General features: G+C 43.7%; 1 protein-coding gene across 4 annotated transcripts in view; it reads left to right on the top strand.

Annotated features, from left to right (window-relative positions):
* ABCC9 (ATP binding cassette subfamily C member 9) overlaps nucleotides 1-21,828 on the top strand; it is a 1,387,936-nt gene that overhangs the window by 359,741 nt on the left and 1,006,367 nt on the right. For all 4 annotated transcript variants that reach the window (XM_069628445.1, XM_069628446.1, XM_069628447.1 and 1 more), the window contains exon 8: nucleotides 6,415-6,600. In XM_069628445.1, coding sequence (XP_069484546.1) covers nucleotides 6,415-6,600 — 186 coding nt within the window. The remainder of the gene's footprint in view (nucleotides 1-6,414; nucleotides 6,601-21,828) is intronic.

Genomic DNA, 21,828 nt, shown 5'->3' with positions numbered 1-21,828 from the left:
GACTTACCGCCCCGCCAAGGTCCGAATGGGGCGGGAAGTCCGCCAACCACCATGGCGTAAACATAGTTTACGCCATGGTGGTAAAGTCACGGCCCAGGCGGTAACTTACCGCCTGGGTCGTGATGAGGCCCTATATCAGACTAGGCTGGGATTAATGTTAATTTTGCAAAAATCTTATATTTGTAATGGATTTTCTCCTCCCACAGATTCGTTATCTTAGATAAGATATTTTTGTATCCTGCTTATTTTCGATAGCGGGGGGGGGGGGGTACATCATCACTGTTGATGTCCCTTGACTGTTACCATTCCTGCGTCCGGACATGATGTTTATGATAGTATATATAGCACACACAGTACTCTGTTACCTCAGTTCCAGTTTTCTGCACGCACAGCATGCAGAAAGGTTCGACTGGCCTCAGTGAAAACCCTTTTCTTCGACACATGTCAAACCTTTTGATTTTTTGGTGACTTTGTCACAATGTCTATGCTGAAAACCGGTTTCAAGAGATCTGAGGACTGTGATTCGAAGATGTCGATCACTGATCCGTACAGAATGTGTCTCGGGTGGCTAGTGAAGCGCACAGCGTAGAGTGTGGCACTTGCCAGTTAATGATCAGAAGGCCTTGAAGAACAGAAGATTGAAGCTCACCCTAGGTTGGTCGCTATCTAGATTTCCATCCTCCACCCCTTCAATAAGTTATTCATTGTGCCAACTGCTGTTTTGATTTCTTTGTCTCTCGAAGCAAACAATATCCTCCTAAATGTTATCTTTACACTGGGCATGTACGCGTATCTTACTTCTGCACAGTCGAAGAGCTTTTATTGAAAAAATATAAAACAAGTCACAGCTCTGTCAGTTGTGTACTGTTACGAAGCATGCAAGGATAATCTGGCCGTGGAGTATGTTTCTCAACAGGTCTGCATTGTTGTATATTTTAATAAGGGCAAACCAAAATATTCTCTTGGGAACCAGAATGTACATAAAAGTTACACAATCATGGGTCAGGATAGTGATGAACAAAATATGAATTAGTCTCTATATGGATGGTTCAAGAAAGTGCAAAGCAAACGTTATTTCACTTCTCATTAGGCCCAGGTGTGATTCTTGCTGGCAATTTTTACATAACAAAATTATCTGTGTTGGGGTAAGCGATCAGTGTCTAAATAAAACGTAAATATTTCTAAGATAAATGTCTCTTACCATCTTCCAGTTTCAGTTTGTAAGCAAAGTTGCTGGTGTTTGTTGTCTCCTTGTCGATTTTCTTGTGCAGTTAGCCGAGTGCGGAGATGACGTCTACTCATAGGCCTCAAGACCCCCCTGAACCTGATGATTCTTCTGTAGTTGTTGTCACATTGGAGCTAGCCTTAAACCAAAGAAAGCCAGGACGCCACCCTCTCTTTCAGCTTGCCCCATCCCAAACCCGGCCCTCAAGGAGGTCTCCCACTATGTTGGGTAATTCTGTTTGGGCTTTGGGATTGGCTACTTCTGGTTTCTAGGTGGTAATTTGAATGCTTACAGTGCATTTGTTCTGCTCCCTTGTCTCAGCGAACTGAGCTGTTTCCATTGTGGATCACCATGTTCATATAGGACATATGGGCAGGATCATTTTGGTGTGGAAGCAGACACTGCACCACCCTTCTTGGGTCTTCCCTATCTGCACAATCCTGCAGTGATTTAAAACAATGAGAACAATGGCTCAAATAAGCAGACCATTGCTTCTCTGGTTGCCACACGGCAGCACATGTGACACTAAGGACAGTCTCCATTGTAACTTCAAGGGTCTTGGGCTTATTAGGGTTACTGAGGGTCACTTTGGATTGACAACTGGCATCATAATAGATCTGTCTATGAATACTATCACGGACCATTGAAGGGCTTTCATCTTTTAAGGAGGCAATATGATGATCCACAGCCTCCAGCATGGGCATGGTTTGGTTGACTAGAGGACGCGCCCTTAAGCCACCCATGTTCACAGCACCATGTGGCTAGTAGCGCCCCCCCCTTCTTGGCAACTCTAGCATCTGCCCGTTAGACAGACAGTGGTCTTTATCGGAGTACCCTGTTCCCCATGCTCATGCCTTGAAAGTGAGAATTAGAGCAAAGCTGGCCTACTTAAGTTATATTCACAAAAATGAACCAGTGTTTGAATCATGGCAATATTTGCACAATCTGCAGAAACCTTGTCATTGAACCATACAGGCCTTTGAACAGAAGCTATGTTATAATCATGGCAGCCTGCCACTACCACAGTTATACGCTCCACATTGAAAAAGAAAGCGAATGTCTTGCAAGACGAATACTGGTGATCCTTTTAAAAAGGTGTTATGTGACTTGACCGTATAACAAATGGTGGCATATGATGTCCCCAGTTGACATTATTATTGCATGTGAGCCATGGTGCAACAGTTACCAAGCCAGCACATTAATGGCTGATATGGGTAACACTGACCTAACTTTACCTGGCTAAAACCTTTCTTCGAGCCTGTAAAGTTATCCTAATTTGCTGACAGGTGTGCACACATGAGATGAGAAACCGAAGGTAAATGATCTATTAGTATTGCCTAACGTATTGGTACTCAATGTATTGAAGTAAGAAGGATGAGGTGTAAGAATGCATCACCATAACCACCTCGACTCCGAGCAGCGTATATGGTTCCATGCAATAATGTCCCCGCAAAAATGTCTCCTGACCAAAAAATTGCAGTTTTTTGCAAGACATTATTACATTGAACATGCGGGGGAGACACCCCTGCAACCCCTTAATTATTATTTTTTTTTTTGCAAGGGGAGCAGGGGACATCCCCGCAACCCGTCCCCATACATAATGTCACCATATATATAATGTTGCCAATGGCTTTTCCTGGCGACATTATGTATGGGGACATTATTATCTGGTACCGCGTATATGATGCTGGCAGACCCCAGCTTGAAAAATGCTGGGGCCAGAGCATTCTACAATCAGGGAGTCTGAATTATCGGCTAATACTCACACGAGAAAGCACAACTTAGCAGGTTACATGTCCCCCGCCACTGCTTGCTGGCCTAGCACCCACCCACCTTAAGCCTATCACGTCTCCTTGCAGCACAGCCTAACGTGTGTCCCTAGGCCAACCACAAATAGTGGTGATTGCACGGGGATGACCGCCAAGGTGTGCAGTAATCCTGTTTCCATTTCCCTGATTTCTACTAAAAAGAATGCAATAAATGCGTGTTACATACGGCGAATGAAGGTTAACATGCATTCTTTGCAATGTACAGTGCAGCGCATTGCTAACGCCTACTTACATGCATGGAATGGATTTACAGTGGATCCCATAGGAATCCAATGCTTTGCTAACAGCATTTTGAAACCATTTGGTTTTGGCAGGAGGAGGAAGAATGGGAGGCAAAAACAGTTATCCTGTTGCATGCACCACTCTGTCAAAAAGCACCAAAATTCCCCCTGGTTCGTAAAAAGAGGTATTAAACCAGATGTAACGCTTTTACAGCTGGGGCTAGATTACAGATACTTTGCAAGTTCACTTTTGCACGGTTTTAGCACTAGGGCAAAAATTGCCCCCTAATGCAAAAAACATATAATTTCAATGCATTTTTACACCAAGAGTAAGTTTGCTCCAGTGCTAATACCATTCCGTATTCCATACACCTTTTTCTGCTCATGCTTCACAGGTACCTCCATAAAGTTTCTTGCAGTGTTCAAGCAGCAAACTTCCATAATATTTTCCGTGAGGTTAAACATAGGCCCGCACAATTGCATGGTTGGTCATTGCCATAAGTGTTCCTTTGCTGGCCAGACCCACTGTTGAGTTTGCTGACACATTCTGCATACTGGAGAACACTTCCCAGACAGTTTTCAAATTGCCAAACGTGGGAGGCTCTTCATGAAATCTCGTGAGATCTGTCACTGCAATAGCCTTTTCCACAGTTGCCTCCTGACACAATAAGTTGTGTAATGGAGGAGCCACAAAACTGAAATTCATGCTGCGGCAATACCCTCCGCGCACGCAAACTCTGTCACAGAATGAACACATGCTAGGTATTGCCCCCTTTTCCTTCAGAAATGTAACACTTCTAGTGAAAATCACTAATCCATTGAATGCTCTATTCTTGTAGTCCAGCCGTGTGTTCGATCCACCCGCAATGAAAACATTTACGAGGTGAAGAAATGGGGTGCGACCATTACCCTGATTTGGGGATGGGGTGTGAAGAGCAGACAGGTATGGAAAGGCATAAAACCGATAGACTTATGTTCGGTATAAAACCGCCATGCAAGAGGTGGTTCATTCCCACTTCTATGAACAGTATATCACGCACTTGGCAACCAAGCCGAACAGTAGGTTATTTTTTTAGTATTTTCTCGCTCGGGATTGTATCCCAAAGTACATAGAGCAATTTGTAGGCACCTCCCTGATATGGAATTACTTTAAATTAAAAACAAACTCTGAAAACTCTGCAGGTAACAGGAGCGGGGGCAAATATCTCTAGGCCTCTGCGTTTGTGGAGGCTATGTGGCTCCGGCTCTTCAGAGTCTGTGCAGCGTTTGCTGATTGTGTGCGAATCATGGAAGGCTCAACGGGCTGCGGCCATGCTTGGCGCTGCTATAAATCATCTCTACCCCGATGAGGCTCTCTGGGAACTTTTTGGGGGGGGGCAAAATCATGAGCCTTGTATTGTATTATTTACTTTAATGTGGAAGAAGGTTGTGTGTTTGTTGGAAACTTCTAATCATCAGGATGAACTCTAATGCTAACGGTTACCTCGTGTGTTGTGTTTTCTGTCTGTGCTTGTGTTGAAAAGCCATTGCAAAACCTCTGTGTAACACTGGTTAATAAAAAAGAATTAAATCATAAAAAATAATAAAAGAAAAGCAAAGTGTAAAATCGTTTACGCCTTGCGATTCCACTCCAGGAGATTTCACAAATGCTTTGCAGACAAAGCGGGACCTGGGACTGCAAATTATTATTTGGAGGAGAACTTTTACATCTTTCACTGAGCGCTGATTAATCAGAAAGAGTAAAGGTGATTTTGACTGTTTTTACTCTTTACACGTTCATTTTCTGCTCTGTTTTGTGAAGGTGGAAAATGTCCTGCAGGCGACCTAACAGCATGTAAGTGCTAATATTGGCGGCCAGTAACACTTTGAATAAAATGCTGCCCGTAATGTTAACGGATGGCTTTTTCATGCAACATGTTCATGGCAAATGCCATTTCTTAACGCTAATGAATTTCAGAGGGAAACAAGGGGGGGCAGTCGGGAAGGTTGAGAGGCAAGAGAGAGGAGGGTAGGTGTGTGCAAAAAACAATGGGTATGAGTCAGGGGTGGATTGGATTATAGGGCACTCTGGAGATTTGCATGTAGGCCTCGGCACCCTGGGCCCCTTTTATTTCGTGATCATTTTAGTTTTCCAATTTTCTCATAGGAAAAGGGTTGGGCTTGCTGAAAATGTGGAATATGGGGCCACTTTGAACACCATTTCCAGGGCCTCTTTTGGCTCCCTGTCCATCCCTGGTATGAGAGGACTGTCAGAAGACTGCTGGCCCGGCCCCCGCCTTAATCTGAAGAAGTGAATTCCAATGGGTCAATCTACATGGTGTTTACTCTCCCGGTTTTCACCTGATACCTCTATGAACATGGATCCCCTTGTGTCATGCTCTACGGTCCGTCTCAGCCCATGAACACTCATTTGGCAGCTTGCCCTATATGTGTATGAACACTTATGGCATTAAAGAACCGAGCATGTGCCAAACAAAAGCGAGTCGGACAGCCAATCATTGTGTGATGTGATTGGCTTACATTGCAAATAATGCAAGAATAATTATTACACATCTTTTTGTACATTAGCACCGTGAGAGGTGCTGTCAACCAATGAGAATTTTCGGTCCAAAGGCTGCATTCACTAAGGAAAGCCCTTGTTCAGAGCATTTTCATTGGTGTCAGGCGCTTCCCTTCACCTGTCCCCCTTCATTTTAGCACCCGTTTAGCTACCAACTCGGGTGCTTTTTTTTAAACAAAAAAAATAAATAAACGTACCTTTGTTGTGCGGCTCAACCCTGCTCCATACTGCCATCTGCGAAGTGCGTCTTTCATGTTGATGACACAGTCAAACAGCAGCACTGCCGGTGTTGAAAGGTGTAAGGAAGGCACGTTTATTTTCATTTAAACACAAAAAAGACACTGTTAGCACCTGTGTAGGGAGCTACACGGGTGCTAATAGTAATATGCCCCTCGGTGGCGGGCCGACCCTTTTGGCAACAGCACTGCCACTTTTGTTAATGGACCGGGTGGCGGGCCGTTACCTACAGGGTCGACCTAGCCACCTCGGGGCATATCGCCTCAATGTAGGGTTGAAGTTTTGTTGAAGGGACCGGGATGTATTCCAATAACGTCATATCTTGTGTTCTTTTCCCTCTAGGCAGGCTATTCACTGCTCGAAAATTCTACAATTGGAGTCCATTTCCTCTCCTCAAAACAGTTCCTGGAGAATGCATATGTTTTAGCAGTCCTCCTCTTCCTGGCCCTCATACTTCAAAGGACATTTTTACAAGCATCCTACTACGTTACCATAGAAACTGGCATCAATCTGCGTGGTGCTTTACTGGTGAGTGGCTGTGGCTGCATTTTTGTCATTAGGAAAAGAGAAGGACAAAATACACTATCGTATGTAGCTTTAACTTTCCTGGCTTTGTTCGACAAAAATCTCTGTAATTAATTGTCACAATATTGTGCAGCTACTACAAGTATGTTTTTGTGAATTGATGGTTTCTCACCAGTCACAATGAGCCACTATTACCAATTTCTTGTATTTCTATACTTTCATTGTGTGGATAATCATTTACCAATCAGTAATCAAATATTGAAACTCCTTTGCATTTGGGAGAAACCACTTTATGTGTGGCAGTCCCATGCATGTAATTTTCAAATTCTACAAGACAGAGTGCAAATATAAAGAGTAAAACAAGGTGTAATCGCCTTTACTATTTACTTGTACAATCCGTTATGCAAAAAAAGTAAATGCTGTTCCAAACTACACGTAGCAGGCAGGGTTTATAAATGAATTCCTATGGAATCCACATGCTCAATATCAGGTACTAATGCAAAGCAGATGCCATAGGAATCAATTTCCTTTACACCATGTTTGGAGAGATTCATCTTTACTTTACCTTTCCTTCCATTTCTATGGACCTCCAAACGCTTCGCTTTTATTTTTGTATCTGACCTGTTCTTTTTACAGTGCAGTGAAGCCTTAAGCTACGCTACATTGCCTTTTGCTCATCTGTTATGGGGAAACTGACAGGTCCTTAAGACTGTCACTACTGGGAAACATTTTTCCCTTAATCTTGTCACTTTGTTACTACATTTAGTAACTTTTTACCACTTGTGGTGCTTTTTATCATTGTACAATGCATCTTACAATGTGGTACAATAGAGTACACTTTTTGTTTTGCCCTAGACCAGGGGTCCCCAACCTTTTGTGTGCAATGAGCAAAATGTGCATATCAAATGAAATGGTGAGCAACAGCCCTTCTTCGACGGAACATAACAGCGCTCAGTTGGCAGAAAAAGGATTGCAACAACTTAGAAATGCAATAAACTTAGGACTGCCAATAGAACATTTTAATTTGCAGTAGTTAACAGTTATCTAGATCATGTGCAATTCTAGTAAAGAAAATCTGACAGCCTTTAAATTAATTTGACATTAAGTGGTTCTTACCAGGAAATGTTGACAAAATGTAGGCGGTCAGTAGTACATTTTTAGACAGCTAGGACTGTCAAGATGTTAAAGAATATAGTAGAATTAAATAAACATTACCAGGGAGAGCCGGTCTTAGACCAGATTGTACCCCAGGCGGGAAGCATCATTGGAGCCCCCCAACTGCCTAAAATGACAACTCAAATTGCATGTTACTACCCCAGTGACTATGTTGTGTCCAGCCCCGCTCACAGGGAATCAGTAAACCACGGCACTTTCATAGACTGCACCCAGATCCTCTCTTCTGTACCTACTTTCAGCAGAACACGCTATCCGCGTGAGTGCCACTAGCTTTACTGCATTGGAAAAAACAGATGTTACTGTTACCCGCTATATGGTACTCGTTTCATTGCTTCTTAAGGATTACAAGTAGGAACTGTCCTCTTAAACGTCTTAACATACACAAAAGAGTTGCACAAAAATCTCTGCAAATCTACATACATGTGTACCTGGTCCAATGGGATGAACCCACCTAAGTGGCAAAGGCAAATGTTTCCACTTCTGCTGTACAGCGGTAATCTACATGTTAAGCGAATGCTCTCAGCATGAGCATCTAATGCTTACCAAAGCAGGGAACACAGACACACTACTGCCCGCTTTTCTTACCTAGCATCAATATTTAATTCATACTCTTCTCACTCAAAAATGTCTGGAAGCCAATCTCTAAAATAATTTTCTGTTAATTGGGGCAGTATTTAGTGCGTCATTTTCACTTCCGGTATACATTTTAAATGTTGGGCTGCAATCCAGGAATGGGTGATTATTTCACACTTGATATTGGAAAACTTGATATCTGTAAACTCCACTGCAGGTCATGACTTAAACACACCTCAAAAGAGCTTTTGCGATAAAACCATCTGATTGTCAACAGTGACTACAAAGGCATGCATTAACCAGAGCTGAGTTTCACAAGGGACACTTCTACACTGTTTATGTTAACTGCTGAAGCCATTAATTAATGTGGTGTCCCTATTTCTGGTTACAAAGACTCTGTAAAAAAAACGAGTCTGCAGGATAACTGATCCCATTGCCAGGACACTCCTGAACACATACAGGGCCATCCGTCCTTTAGCCATGAAACATTCTGCTACCAGATGGCCCATCCTGATGGCTCTCACAAGCGCAGCAAATGGCCATAGAAGACTCAGAGACTGGTCCAAAATGTCCTGTTTCTGTTCACTTTGGAAGATGTGCCCAACTGTCCATCTTGCTGGTAGTACTCGATAGACTGCAATATAACTGTAAATTCATATTAATCAGTTACCCAAAGCATCAGTGGTGCCACTCTAGCAGTAGAAGTGCAGCAGAACGGGACACTCGGGTAATGAGTAATTGACAGCTCTCTGACTCTGAAGCAGCATTGCCTCTTAATTAGAAAAGATAGGAGCAATGGTTCGGCTGTGCCTTAAGTACTATTACTAGCTTGCATGCGCATTACAATCTCACACTTGGAGTGCCACAGTTATCCAGTAAGCATTGCCATTATTACCAAATTCAAAGTTATTAATGTTGTGGTCATTAAAAGGGGGAATGTTAGTGCTGGCCCTGCAGGATATCAAACCCGTGATCTGCAGGCTACAAGAAAAAATTGGCAGCATACACCAGTGTGTCACACAATTTCTTGGAGCTATTTTACTGTTCTTGAAACTAGCCCTCTGCAGCCTCTCTATGTCTCTTGCAGTAGAGACATTAACCCAACAAGCTGTCTTATTGGGATTAGAACCTCACAGCTTGAAAAGAGGGAAGAGACACAATGGATAGAGTAGAGAAAAAGACGGACTGAGAAAGAGTGAGGCACGACCTGTCATATATCATGAGATAGAGAAGAAACAACTCGGGAAACAAAGAGTAGATGGGAAAGGAAAATATATATTTTTTTTATAAAAAGCAAAAACGTGGTAATGGTAGAGGGGAAGAAACCTGAGCAACTCATAAAGGGTGGTGAATTGTAAAAAAGAAAACGTCAAGAGAGGCGGTAAGAGAAACAACCCAGGAGGGAACCACAAGAAACGTTGAAGACCACTGCACTGAGCCACACAATGAGTCTGCAGGCAGTGAGGGGAGTTAACGGTAGAAGTAGAACTCTGCATCAGACAGATGAGGTGAGACAGAGAGAAACCCGAGATGCCAGGCTGGGCAGACGAGAGCGAACAAGATTGCAAAGGAGTGTCAAGCCAAGGGACCGAACCCCCAATGTGAGGAGGGGCGAATTTGAGAGATGGTTTAGAGACAGAGGGAAGGAGGGGCAGAGAGAGGGTGCGTGAGTGAAGATGAAATTAAATGTAGGCTGCGCCCAGCATCCGGAGTGTGGGGGAAGACACGTCAAGTGTAAAAGGGACAGAGAAAGCGTGAGTGGAAAGCTTTCAGTTGCAGGGAGGCAGTGGGAGACCGATAAAGGAGTAGGAAGGAGACTGTGTGTAGGAGGGTAGGATGCAGGGAAAGTAAGATAGAGAGAGAGAGAGAGAGAGAGAGAGAGAAAGAGAGAGAGATAGACAAAGAGAGACATAGAGAGAGCCAAGAGGAAACAATTGTAAAATGAAGCAGATGAGAGAGGAGGGCTGTGCGATACAGGTAATGGGACTGGCAGTGGCAGGTAAAAGGAGATTGGTGAGATGTGTGAATTCACCTGCCAAGAAACCTGTTTCTTCAAACGGAAACCTAAACCCTGTACTTGTGTATATGATGTCCTTTTCCCACACCTCTTTGCCCTCCTGAGGATTTAAAAATTGCAGAGCCAGTTCCAAGATTCTGGAGCACACAGGGCATGGTTTCCTCCGTGCTGTGTGATCTACCAGCTGTGCTTTGCTCTGCAGCTTGCCATCCCAATGAACTAGGTTATCAGTGTGTATGTAAATCCTTTAGCAAACAGCTCTGTTGAGAGATTCTGCCATACTTTGCTTGGGGGCTTCATTTAACCTCATTCTATACGGTGCTGGCTAAATAAACACCTGATGAATGCAAAGGATTCACAGTAGACAAACCTTGCGTGGTGCATTTAAACTGAATAAACTTGAGGCAGTTAAAAATAGGTGGTATCAGCTGCCAAACTTATTGGAGCTCATACAAACAAGGGGCAGAGAGCCCTGTCCACGTACCTTTGATCAGCTGTTTGGTTGTTCACTGCTATGGTCAGTGTGTGCAGGCAATCAGCAGCAGGTCAGGTCACCCAGTGATCGATCTCCCACTGGCAGGCCGCAAGCAGCCAGTTCACTTGCACATGGTGGTGGGCTTGGCCGGTGGCTGGAATGTCCTGCTACCCTTGCTTGTTGTACCTCCCAAGCTCGATTCTGAGGCTGCCTGCTGCTATAGAGATTCTAATGTCTTAGTCCTTGTCTGTCCAAAGTCGGAAGCTGAGCAGCCGGGCCAAATCAATCACCCCCAAGTAGACTGTACAGCGCATGTACTGAGGAGAAGGCACATGAGTTGGGGGCAGGCCGGGACATGGAACTGATAAGCAAAAAATGTTGCTTTTAAGATGGAATTAAATGTAGGCTGCGCCAAGCATCCGGAGCTTGCAGACCACGGGAAGTGCTAGCATGGCTTTGCCTGCACCGCTGCTGACAGCCGGCATGCTGCAGTGCTCAGACTGAGCCTGAATGATTTCATGGCACTTTCTATTTTTATAAGTTGTACTTTATTGCAATAATTATATGATGCAGAATCATACATGATAGTGGTGGTTTTTGAGTCAGACTAGCGCCCCATAGAAACTGACACATCAGGCAGCCGCCTGCATTGCTTGATGCAAAGACAGGCCCTGTTACCATTTTAAAGAAATTTAGTGCAAATGTTAGAAGAGTAAAATTGGTCATAAACGGAACATTGATTTTCAGGTGTACATTCTGGTTCTGCCCATGGATTTTCTATGATTTTTGTGCGGCAAATGGTGCATTCCTAATTAAAAAAGGCCTGTAATACGGTCCCTGAGTCATTGATTACTGTCTTGGGAACTGTTTTTTCTTCAGTAATGTTATGACATTTAGCATTTCTGATTGAACAGGGAGTGCTAACTCTTCTCTTGAATTAATTGTCCAATGTCCTAGGGTAGACAAAGAAGATATCCGAAAGCCAGAGGGGCTGTGTGGCGATGCCTAAACTCGATAAGGAGGCAATCGAAAAAATACTTATTCATACAAATTTAAAATAGTCGCTTAAAAAGGTTGTACAGTTCCCAGGCGAAAAAGTAAGTGGTGTGATGTTACTTGGTGCATTGGAATGAGCTGGCATGGAACACTGTGAGAGCCCTGGAATGTTTTCCTATGAGCTCAGCTCCAGTGTTCCAACCAAGTCAGTTGAGCCTGGGTGATGGGACCTGGTGGTCTTTCTATGCTTAAGTGCTCATGTAACTTATAATAAAGAACTTACAAGTAACCTAAGAAGTCTGTGAAGCAGCTATGTAACATTGGCGACGAGGATTTCAAGAACCTGAAACAGAAGCAAAGGAAAGCTGTGGTGGGGGAGCAGCAGAAGAAGAGAGAGAGAGAGACCACCGCCCCAGGCATCCAGAAGTAAGTCCCATCACCCAAGGGCCCAAAAGCGCAAGGGGTTTGGGGAGAAAAGAAGAAGAAGTTAAATTAAGCACCATACATACATAAAAGCCCAAAGGTGTAAAGCGCAGGTCCTCTAATGTTAAAAAGGATGGGTCTGGAGAAGCAGAATCTGGGGGAAAGCTGTGAAGCCCCAGTAACAAGGCTATGGTTTTAAGTAGCAAGTGCGAAAGTTATGAAGAACCAGTAATTGAGAAGCCGCAATAACTGTGAAACTCCAAATTTGAGTTGAAAGTTGGAAGGCACAATTGTGCTTGGGGCGAAGAGGTGATCCTCTTAGAAGCGACCATACATATACACATAAGCAAATTTGTAGTGGTCTGGAAGACTCAATCTCGGCCCTTGTTAAAGGTGGAGGCATGTTGTAGGCAGTTCTAGAAGACGACAGTGCCTGCCGTGTGTGTCTAGAGCAGACTGACTCAGTGAGCTCAGATTTGTCCGTTGCTCTGCGGGAGCTCTGTGTCGGCCGAGGTCTAGGGTGAAACTGATGACGTAGCAGTGAGGATACAGGAGTTGGCAGAGAAATGGAATGTTGTGGCGTAGTAAAATATTCAGTTAAAGAATAAAATGATTTTACGCACCTTGGTTCTTAAAGTGATGGTGTTTTTCGTGTCTTCGGGAAGTCAACGCTCTCTATGCTGATATGAATCATTGAAATAATGGTTAGAGTACAGGACCTATGTATGCATTGTGGCTAACGAAGTGACGCACACAGCGATGAAGGAAGTATGGCGTGCCAATGTTTGAAGGAAGCATGGCGTGCCAAGTTTAAACAAACAGGCTGGTGGCCACCAGGAAAAGTATATCAGGGAGAAGGCTGTCGAGGGCAAGCGATACTCCGAAGAGGTCAGAAGAAGCAAAGCGGATGTAAAAAAAAATGCATGTTGTCCGACGCTCATATACATATGAGGAAGTACCCAGCCTCAAGGGAGTCTGCCAAGAATATGCCAAGAGTGACAGCTCGTGTTGGACAAAGTGAAGGGAGGCTTCCATATGTAAACATTGGGAAATGGTGCAGCCACGTATATCCTTTGCTGTGTCTGATTTGGTTCCAGTTCTAAATGTATATGGTAGCAGTATAAGGATTTGTGTGTATGGGAAATGCATGAAAAGGGCTGTTTGTGGATTGGTGTTTGTAGGAGGTGCTTGAGAAGTTAAATTGTAATAGATTTAACACATTTGAGGATTTTAAGGATAAAAGGACTCATGATAGACTTCCTGAATATTACGCAGCATGTATAGGTGTGCTTGTGAATAGCAAGGAGTGATAGTGGTAAGAGTTAATTCTTTGAGGCTTTGTAGTATACATTGCAAACAGCAACACAGACTCTTAGGAACATAGCTGTTTACATGTTTAATGTTAAAATGATGTAAAGTGTCCATAGTGTGAAGTGCTTTGATTCAGTGTGTGTTATGTGTGTAACAAAGGTATAGGGAGGTAGCGCCTCCTAGTGTGTGGGTGTGAGGGCCACAAAGAGCTAGGGAGATAGCATCTCCAAGTGAATGTGGGTGTGTGCTCCAAAGAGTAGGGAGGTAGCGACTCCGACTGTGTGTGTGTGGTTCACAAAGAGTTAGGGAGATAGCGTCTCCAAGGGTATTGGTGAGTACCACAATGTGTAAGGAGGTAGCAACTCCTAGTGTGTGTGTGTGTTCCACAATGTGTAAGGAGGTAGCGACTCCGTGATGTGTGGGTGAGTTCCACAAAATGTTAGGCGGTAGTGACTCCTAATGTGTGGGAGAGGGCCACAAAGTGTAAGAAGGTAGCAACTCCGGGTGTTGTGGTGAGTACCACAGAGTATTAGGCGGTAGCAACTTTTATTTATTTTATTTGTATTTGTATAGCGCGCAGCAGCCCAGAGGCATCGTGGCACTTGTTACAGAAATATACTTAGTTGCATAGTTATCACGTGACATTAGTTACAAAGCGTGAGCATATTTGTATAACATATTTGTACATTTGACATGTGCAAAGTTGGAGATAAGAAATATGTACATAGTTACATAGTGTTTATATTACATTAATATTACAACATACATTTAAGAGGACGTGGGTGTGCTTACAGAGTTAGCTCAAGAAAGTTGCCTTGAGATTTTTATGGAAACCGTGGATGGATGGTTCTGCTATGAGGATGGCCGGGAGTGAGTTTCATAGTTTGGTTGCAATGTGTGAGAAGCCTAGCCCTCCGGCTTTTGCTCTCTTTATGCATGGTATATGTAACTGGTTGGTGTACTGAGTTCTGGTAGGGCGCGTAGAGGTGGTTCTGGATATAGCTTCTGATAGGTATGTGGGAGCTGTGCTGTTGATGCATCTATGCGTAATGGTGAGGATTTTGAGTGTAATGCGGTCTTTGACCTTGAGCCACCAAACTGCTTGTCTTGCTTGAGTTATGTGGTCTCTTCTGGGAATGCTCAGAGCAGCTCGTAGAGCATTGTTTTGTATAGTTTGTAGTCTGTGTATGTTTTTGGAAGATGTGCCAGCCAGGAGAGCATTGCAATAATCGAGTTTGGTGCCTATGTTTGCTCTGGCGATTGCAAGGCAGTTGGGTGCAGATAGGTAGGGTTTGATGGCATTGATAAGTTTGGTGCTGTATGCTGACTCAGAGGCTATGGCGTTAATTTGTTTGCTCATAGATAGGTTTGCATCGATGTGGACACCTAGTGTCTTGAATGAGGAAGAAACCTGTGATGGTGGAATTATCTATGTTAAAGTTGTCGTATTGGGGACTTAGTTTAGCTATTGTGGCTTTCTGCCCGAGGATAAGGATTTCAATCTTATCCCCTTTGAGACACAGGCCATTGACAGCCATCCATGCTTGGATAGTAGAATATATATCGTTTAGGGCAGTGGCGTCTTGGTGGTAGGAGCCAGATTGCGTATCGTCAGCATAATTGGTATATGCTATACCCATAGAGTCAAGTAGGTCGAAAAGGGGTTTAGTGAAGAGGTTGTAGATGGTGGTGGCTGTACATGAGCCTTGGGTAGTGGGGTCAGCATTTGCTATGTTAGAGAACACCTTCATGGCGCTGCTTTCCAAGAAGGAATTAATCCATGATGCTGCTTGTGTGGAAAAGTGGGCTGCCTGGGTGAGACGGGAGGTAAGGTTTATATGATCAACCAGATCAAATGCTGCCGAGAGATTGAGAAGGAGGAGCAGGGCAGGTTTACTTTTGTCAATGATCTGTGAGATTTGATTTTTTAGGTCTAGTAAGGCGTATCCTGTTCCATGCCCTACACGTAAACCGGATTGTCTTTTACCCAGTATGGAGTTGGATTCTATGTATAGTTGGATTTGGTTGTGAGCTTCCTTGTCCAAGATTTTTTGAAGGAACGGGACTGTCGTTATAGGCCTGTAGGTGTTGGGCTGTGCTGGGTCTAATGTAGCTTTTTTTTAAGGGGTCGTAACCACACTTCTTTGAGACTATCAGGGACAGAGCCTGTTCTGAAAGAAGCATCAATGAATGCAGTCACCAGTACGGCTAAGTCCTTAGCACATTCCTTGACGATTTTAGGGGGGCATATGTCTCCTTTGCAGAGTGATGGTTTGAGGTGTTTAATGAGATCAAGGACCTCAGATTCAGTAGTGTCTCTAAAGACGAATTGGGCGTGATGAGGATCCCTCTTCTTAGCTTGTGTGAAAGGGTTGTTCTTTTGGTCGGGGAGGGCTTTGCAGTGGTTTTTGATTTTTTTTTGGAGGAGATCTATTTTGATGAGCATTGCAGACTGCATGCTTGCGCACCATACTTTGTCTTTGATTATCTCGTCTGTGCTAGCCGGAGGTGTGACCATATCGTTAAAGATTGTGAATACCTCTTTGTCTTGCAAATTGTCCTTGGAAATCCTGTCGTTAAAAGAGTTGGCTTTTGCTGTGATAATAGCTTTTTTGTATTGGAGAGCTATCTGTTTGAAGAGGTTCTTGTTTAAGTCATTTGGGTCCGCTTGCCAGTTTGTTTGTGCCTGACGCTTTTGTGAGCAGACTGCTTGGAGTTCATCCGAGAACCACGGATTGTGGTGGAAGGATTTTTTTCTTTTTGGCTTTCGAGAGGGGCTATTAAGTTTATAGCATTGTTAAGTGTGTTGTTAAAGATGTCTGCTAACACTTTAGGAACCTGAGGCAAGGAGTGAGTGTCATGGCCCTTGCTACAGCTAGTATAAAGTGTAGGTGTATTTCTTAGAGGGAGCAGTGAAGGTGAACATGGCCAGTGTCTAGGTAATGTGCGGATTCTGAGTCTGTGGAGTCTAGCAGCTGGACTGGGGGGCTGTGACTGTGTGATGTCATGGTCTAATGGAGTGGAGGGAGAGTGCAGTGCTGTGCAATACGTTTGATATGCAAGATGTGGTTGTGGAAGTGTAGGTACCATGATTGTGACGGCCATTACATAAGTTACAAAGATAGCTACGCGGAGCGCAGTAGTGAGAGCGAAGGTCTGGGGCCTTTGTTATGCGCAGTATGTGATATCTTAGGTAGCATGATGGAGAGAGTAGTTGGAGTCTGCGTGCATTTGGTATGTGGCAGGAGTGGTGTTCGAGTGCTGGTGAGTAGCTTGTCTAAAGAGAATCGGGATAGGCCCAGTGAGCTACAATCAGTGTGTACAGATTAGGCTAGTGCAAAGGTCTAAAAAATCATGATAAGCACGGTGGATGCATTGGCTAAAAACAAGATATGCATAGTAAACTACAATCGGTATGTGCACATTAGGCTAATGCAGTGGACTAAAAACACGATAGGAAAAGTAAGCTGTATTAGCTAAAAAACAAGCTAGGCACGGTAGGCTGCAATCAGGGAGAGCACCTTAGGCTGATAGGCAGAGTAGGCAGCATTGACTAAAAAACAAGATAAACGCAGTAGGCTACAATACCGGATGTACACTTATGCTAATGCAACGGGCTAAACACACGATAGGCACAATAAGCTACATTAGTTAAAATCAAGATAGTCACAGTACTACAATGGGGTGTGCACCTTAGGCTAGTGCACTGGACTAAAAACACAATAGGCAGAGTATGCTACAATCACCTGCAAGGTCGGTGGTAGAGTACTGCACACTGCATTGGCGCGACCATGTGTGAACAGGGTGCAAACAGGGCCTTTGTCTGGCCTTGGTCAATGGCCGGCGTATCCGCCTACTGGCGGATTTTGTGGATTAAGTAGGACGTCGCTTAGGAATGAGGGACAGACAGAGTGTGGGTGAGTGCCACAAAGTGAAAGGAGGTAGCCACTCTCAGAGTGTGGGGTAAGTGTCACAAAGTCTAAGGAGGTAGTGACTCCTAGAGTGTGGGTGAGTGCCACAAAGTGTTAGGAGGTAGCAACTCCAAGTGTGTGTGGTTGAGTGCCAGAAGGTATATGGAGGTAGCACCTCCGAATGTTTGTGGGTGATTGTCATATTGGTGGTCAGTGGTATCGCCCTAGATATCTTGAGTTGCATCATCTCTAAAAGATGCAGTTTCTTTGGCATAGTTCTCCAGGGTGAGTATTTCTGTGAAAGTGTACCCAGGCATGGGTGTTGCTTTCCATTGGTGTCATGTAAGGAGAGTATGCATATGTTGGAAGTGTTCAGTTGGTTCTCCGGCACAGTGTTTTCCCATGTTAGGGTTGTCTGTGTCAAGGAGGGGTGTGGGAGTGTAGTGGACATCTCATGTTTGGTTGTCATCGGAAAGGGAGGAGATGTGTTGTGATGCATTTGATGCATGCATGGTTTGTCATCGGAAAGCGAGGAGATGTGTTGTGATGCTACTTGGTGGATTGGTATGAGCTGGCATGGAACACTCTGAGAGTGCCTAGAATGTTTGGTTATGAGCTCAGCTCCAGCATTCTAACCAAGTCAGTTGAGCCTGGTCTTTCTATGCTTAAGTGCTCATGTAAAGAACTTACAAGTAATCTAAGAAGTCTATGAAGCAGCTATTTAACAGTAAGTGTCAGTTTGTTTGAGTCTTTGGTTGAAAATCTCTGGGACAAAGCTATTGGCAAACGACGTCCCTCAATTCAGGAGGTCCAGATTATAGAAATTAATGCTCCATTGTTCAAGGCAGAATGTAGAATCTCGAAAACAAAATTGAACAATGCTTTAATGAGTGGTGTGTACACGACTGGTTTGATTTATAGCTTCAAAAGGACATATTAAAATGGCTAAAAGATATTTTTTTTAAATGTTTTGAGAAACAACGGAAGCTTTTAGAGAGGGCCACATTTTCAAATGCAACCAAATTGTTCCATGTTTAAGGCAATTGTCGAGACAGACAGACATGTCATCTCCTTGCACAAGTAGTCCTTGGACCACTAGCCCCCCATGGTTATAGGCCAATTTCCCTACTGGACATTGCCAGTAAGATATTCTCCAAATGTTTGTTGCTCAGACTGCAGGAGTGGGCTCAAAGTAACATTATCTTGAAGCTCTCCTAAGTGGGTTTCAGGAGAGGGCTTAGTACAGTGGCCCACTGCTTCAATCTGAGCAGTAAGGTTAAACGAGGGAGATTATTTGTGGCTTTTTTCAGATTTGGAGAAAGCATTTGATTTGATTGATAGAAACATCTTGTGGCGTAATTTATTTTCTATTGGGGCCCCTAATGGTTACTTAATCTTATCCGACTGTGATAGACAGACATCTCAAGGTCTGTCCGATATATAAGATCAGGGAATTATATACCTCCCCAACCAATAAAGGTAGAAAGCAGAGATGTTCAGACTTTGAATCCAATACTTCGCTTAGGAAAGTTAAACCACCCTGCCTGTAGAGTACGTTTTATAGCATTCTTCTTTATGCCAATGACACAGCTATTTTGGACTTAACCCTGGCAGGTCTCTAACATGGCCTGCTACACACAAATTAATATTTTGGAAACTATAGTTTGAAATCAAATATGATACAAACAAAAAAGATGGTATTCAGGGAAAGAGTGAAAACTTGTAGCTGGTTTTTAAAAGAATGAGGAGGTAGTCTTTTTATTATTTGAGCCTACTCTTCTCAAAAAAGTGGTGCTTGGGTCCTGGGGTGTTGCTAGGTTTATTAAAGATCTGGGGCTATGCTAATGTCAGGACTGCGGGGACTTGACGCTAGCTAGCCTTTTGGTTGTTGCCCCTGAGCTGAGCTTCTATCCACGGCTACAAACCAAAAGACCCGGTACTATAGCCCCCCAGCCCCACCTAGCAATACCTCCGCTTAGGCCAATAATTTTACTAAGACATCTGAAAGGGCATCATTAAGGATTAAAGAGCTTTTTAAGATTTTATTTCAAACTTGGGGCATTCAAATTGGACAAATGCACGGACATATCAAAAGCACAGGTCTGTTCACTGATTTTTAATGGCAGCAAAATCTGGGTCTCGAACTGTTATGTCCTGGAGGGGTTGCAAAATATATTCCTGTTCCAAATAGCAGGTCTCCCTCCAGGTCACCTGGTAGTGCTTATGATCTGAACGGGTGGTGTTCACATCGAAGGTGTCATGTCCCAGTTAAGATTTTTAACTTAACAGCACATCTGGAATTTTCTAATAAAGTATAGAGAGAATTTCAGTGTAAGCGCAATTGAAGCCACCCCTGGAAAAGAAAAATACCTGTGTACGGGGGGGGGTGGGGTGTTGTAAGGCCATTTGGATAGGGTGGTGGGCTTTTCACTAAAGTTAGCACCTTAACCCAACTCAAAATAGCTCTTAAAGCAAGACCTTGACCGACCCATGGGTGGTGAGGTACATGTCCAAAATAAACATAAGCTGCCCTCTTTAGCTTTATAGGCAGACTTACGTGTGCATATAAGATGGCAAGGAGGAATCTGTTAAAGAAGATCCCCAGAATGTAGCAGGATGATGCTAATGATGCGTTGAAATATACCCACCCATCAATAAATGAAGAAGGCGTGCAGGTGGAATCACAAAGAGTGCCTACAAAATGGGAGTTGATGAAGGCTTTATTTAATGTTAATGTTAATGTTAATGTTAAAGGATATCTGTACCGTGCACTATCACCATTGGAGTGGTCCCCTGATGCTCTGGTGGTGCTGAAAAAAGGGAGGGGGGTGAGTTAGTGGGAGTAAGCTGGAAAAGTGCAAGAGAGCAATGATGTGCTGTTGGCGGCTTCAGCCCGGTGGGTCCGTTGGCTGGGCTTGGGGTGTTTTACGCCGTATGGGTGGTAGTCGGCGTGTGCTGTTTTGCGGGTCTATTTGTGGTTTGTTTTGTTGTTGCTTTGTAGTGACGTTTGTGCGGATTGTTGTGTTTTAGGTTTGTAGTTGTGTTTGGTTAGAGTTTGAAAGGTGTATGCAGAGTGGTGAAATTGTTAGTGGATTGGTTACTTGGCATTGCTGTCTGGAAGTGAGGCGCTGAATTTCCCTATTCTCTCGAGGTGGGGTGCGGGAGCATCTCTGCGTCTCTGTCCTGATCTGGGCCGTCCGATACTCACAGTCCCTTTCACACATGGCATCCACTCACATTCATAACCCTACCCAAGTTCGGCCTTGGCCACCGATGTGACACCTGTCTGTATGCAGGGCACGCAGGAGTTTGTGCGTCCTTTCAAATCTTGACCAGAGAGCATTCCTAATTCAGTCGGTGCGCGGCATTGACTAGCCAATGCTGCTCCATCCATATGTGGCGGATGGTTGGCATTCATCATCTTATTCAGTTGTTTATGTAGGCTATTGCTCCCAGCCCCTTCGAAATGTGGCACATGCCAACGCTTGCAATTACATCCAGGGGTGGCACCTGCCTTCATTCACAGCTCCATACGGTCAATGCCCATGCCATTGTCCACAACTTAGTTCAAGAGAGGCAAGTGCTAACATTCCCACAACTCTATACAAGTATGATACCTGCTAGCAATTATGGGGCGGGTTGAGGTTGTTGGCTGGAGTTTGCTAGGGATGCTGATTTCTGTCCTCATTAGTGACGCTTGTGTCCTATTCGACTTAGCATCATCTCTCTTGAGTAAGAGTTTCTCTGGTCGGTTCTGGGTGTTGTCAGTGTCACCCTAAATTTAGTCATCCTTTTCTTTGTGTTTCACGTTTGGTTGTTTTGGTTTTTCAGTTTGAATCTGTGGTGTTGAAGACCCAGATTTCTAGTAATTTTCTGAATTGTAGGTGGTCTTTGGTGTTTCTTATTTCTTTTGTGATGTTGTTCCAGATTTTTGCGGCTAAGTGGGAGAAGGAGGAGCCCCCACGTTTTTTCTTAAGGTATGGTTTTTGTTCCAGGCGGATTTCGTTGCTTGATCTGAGGAGTCTCGTTGGCTTGTAGATTGTTATTTTTTTTTGTAGGAATTCTGCTCCTTGTCCACTGATTGATATATAATTACTTGTAATGATTAGGTTTTTATATATAGCTCGTTTGAATATGTTAAAGCTGCTTTTTTATTTTGGGCTTGTCAATTTCAATTTCATGAAATCTGGTACTTGGTTTTAAATGTTGCTAAATTAATGGAGAAATATGATTAAATAAATATTGATTGAGTAAAATTGGTCATTACATGGTAGTCTTTATAGATCACTTTGGTGTGATTTTGAAGGTTACCTCCTAATAATTATTTTGGCATGTAATGGCAAGTAGTG

The sequence above is a fragment of the Ambystoma mexicanum genome, chromosome 12 (genome assembly GCF_040938575.1).
Source record: "Ambystoma mexicanum isolate Mex_15411 chromosome 12, UKY_AmexF1_1, whole genome shotgun sequence".
Classification (NCBI taxonomy): domain Eukaryota; kingdom Metazoa; phylum Chordata; class Amphibia; order Caudata; family Ambystomatidae; genus Ambystoma; species Ambystoma mexicanum.
This window is presented reverse-complemented; position numbering and strand designations above follow the sequence as displayed.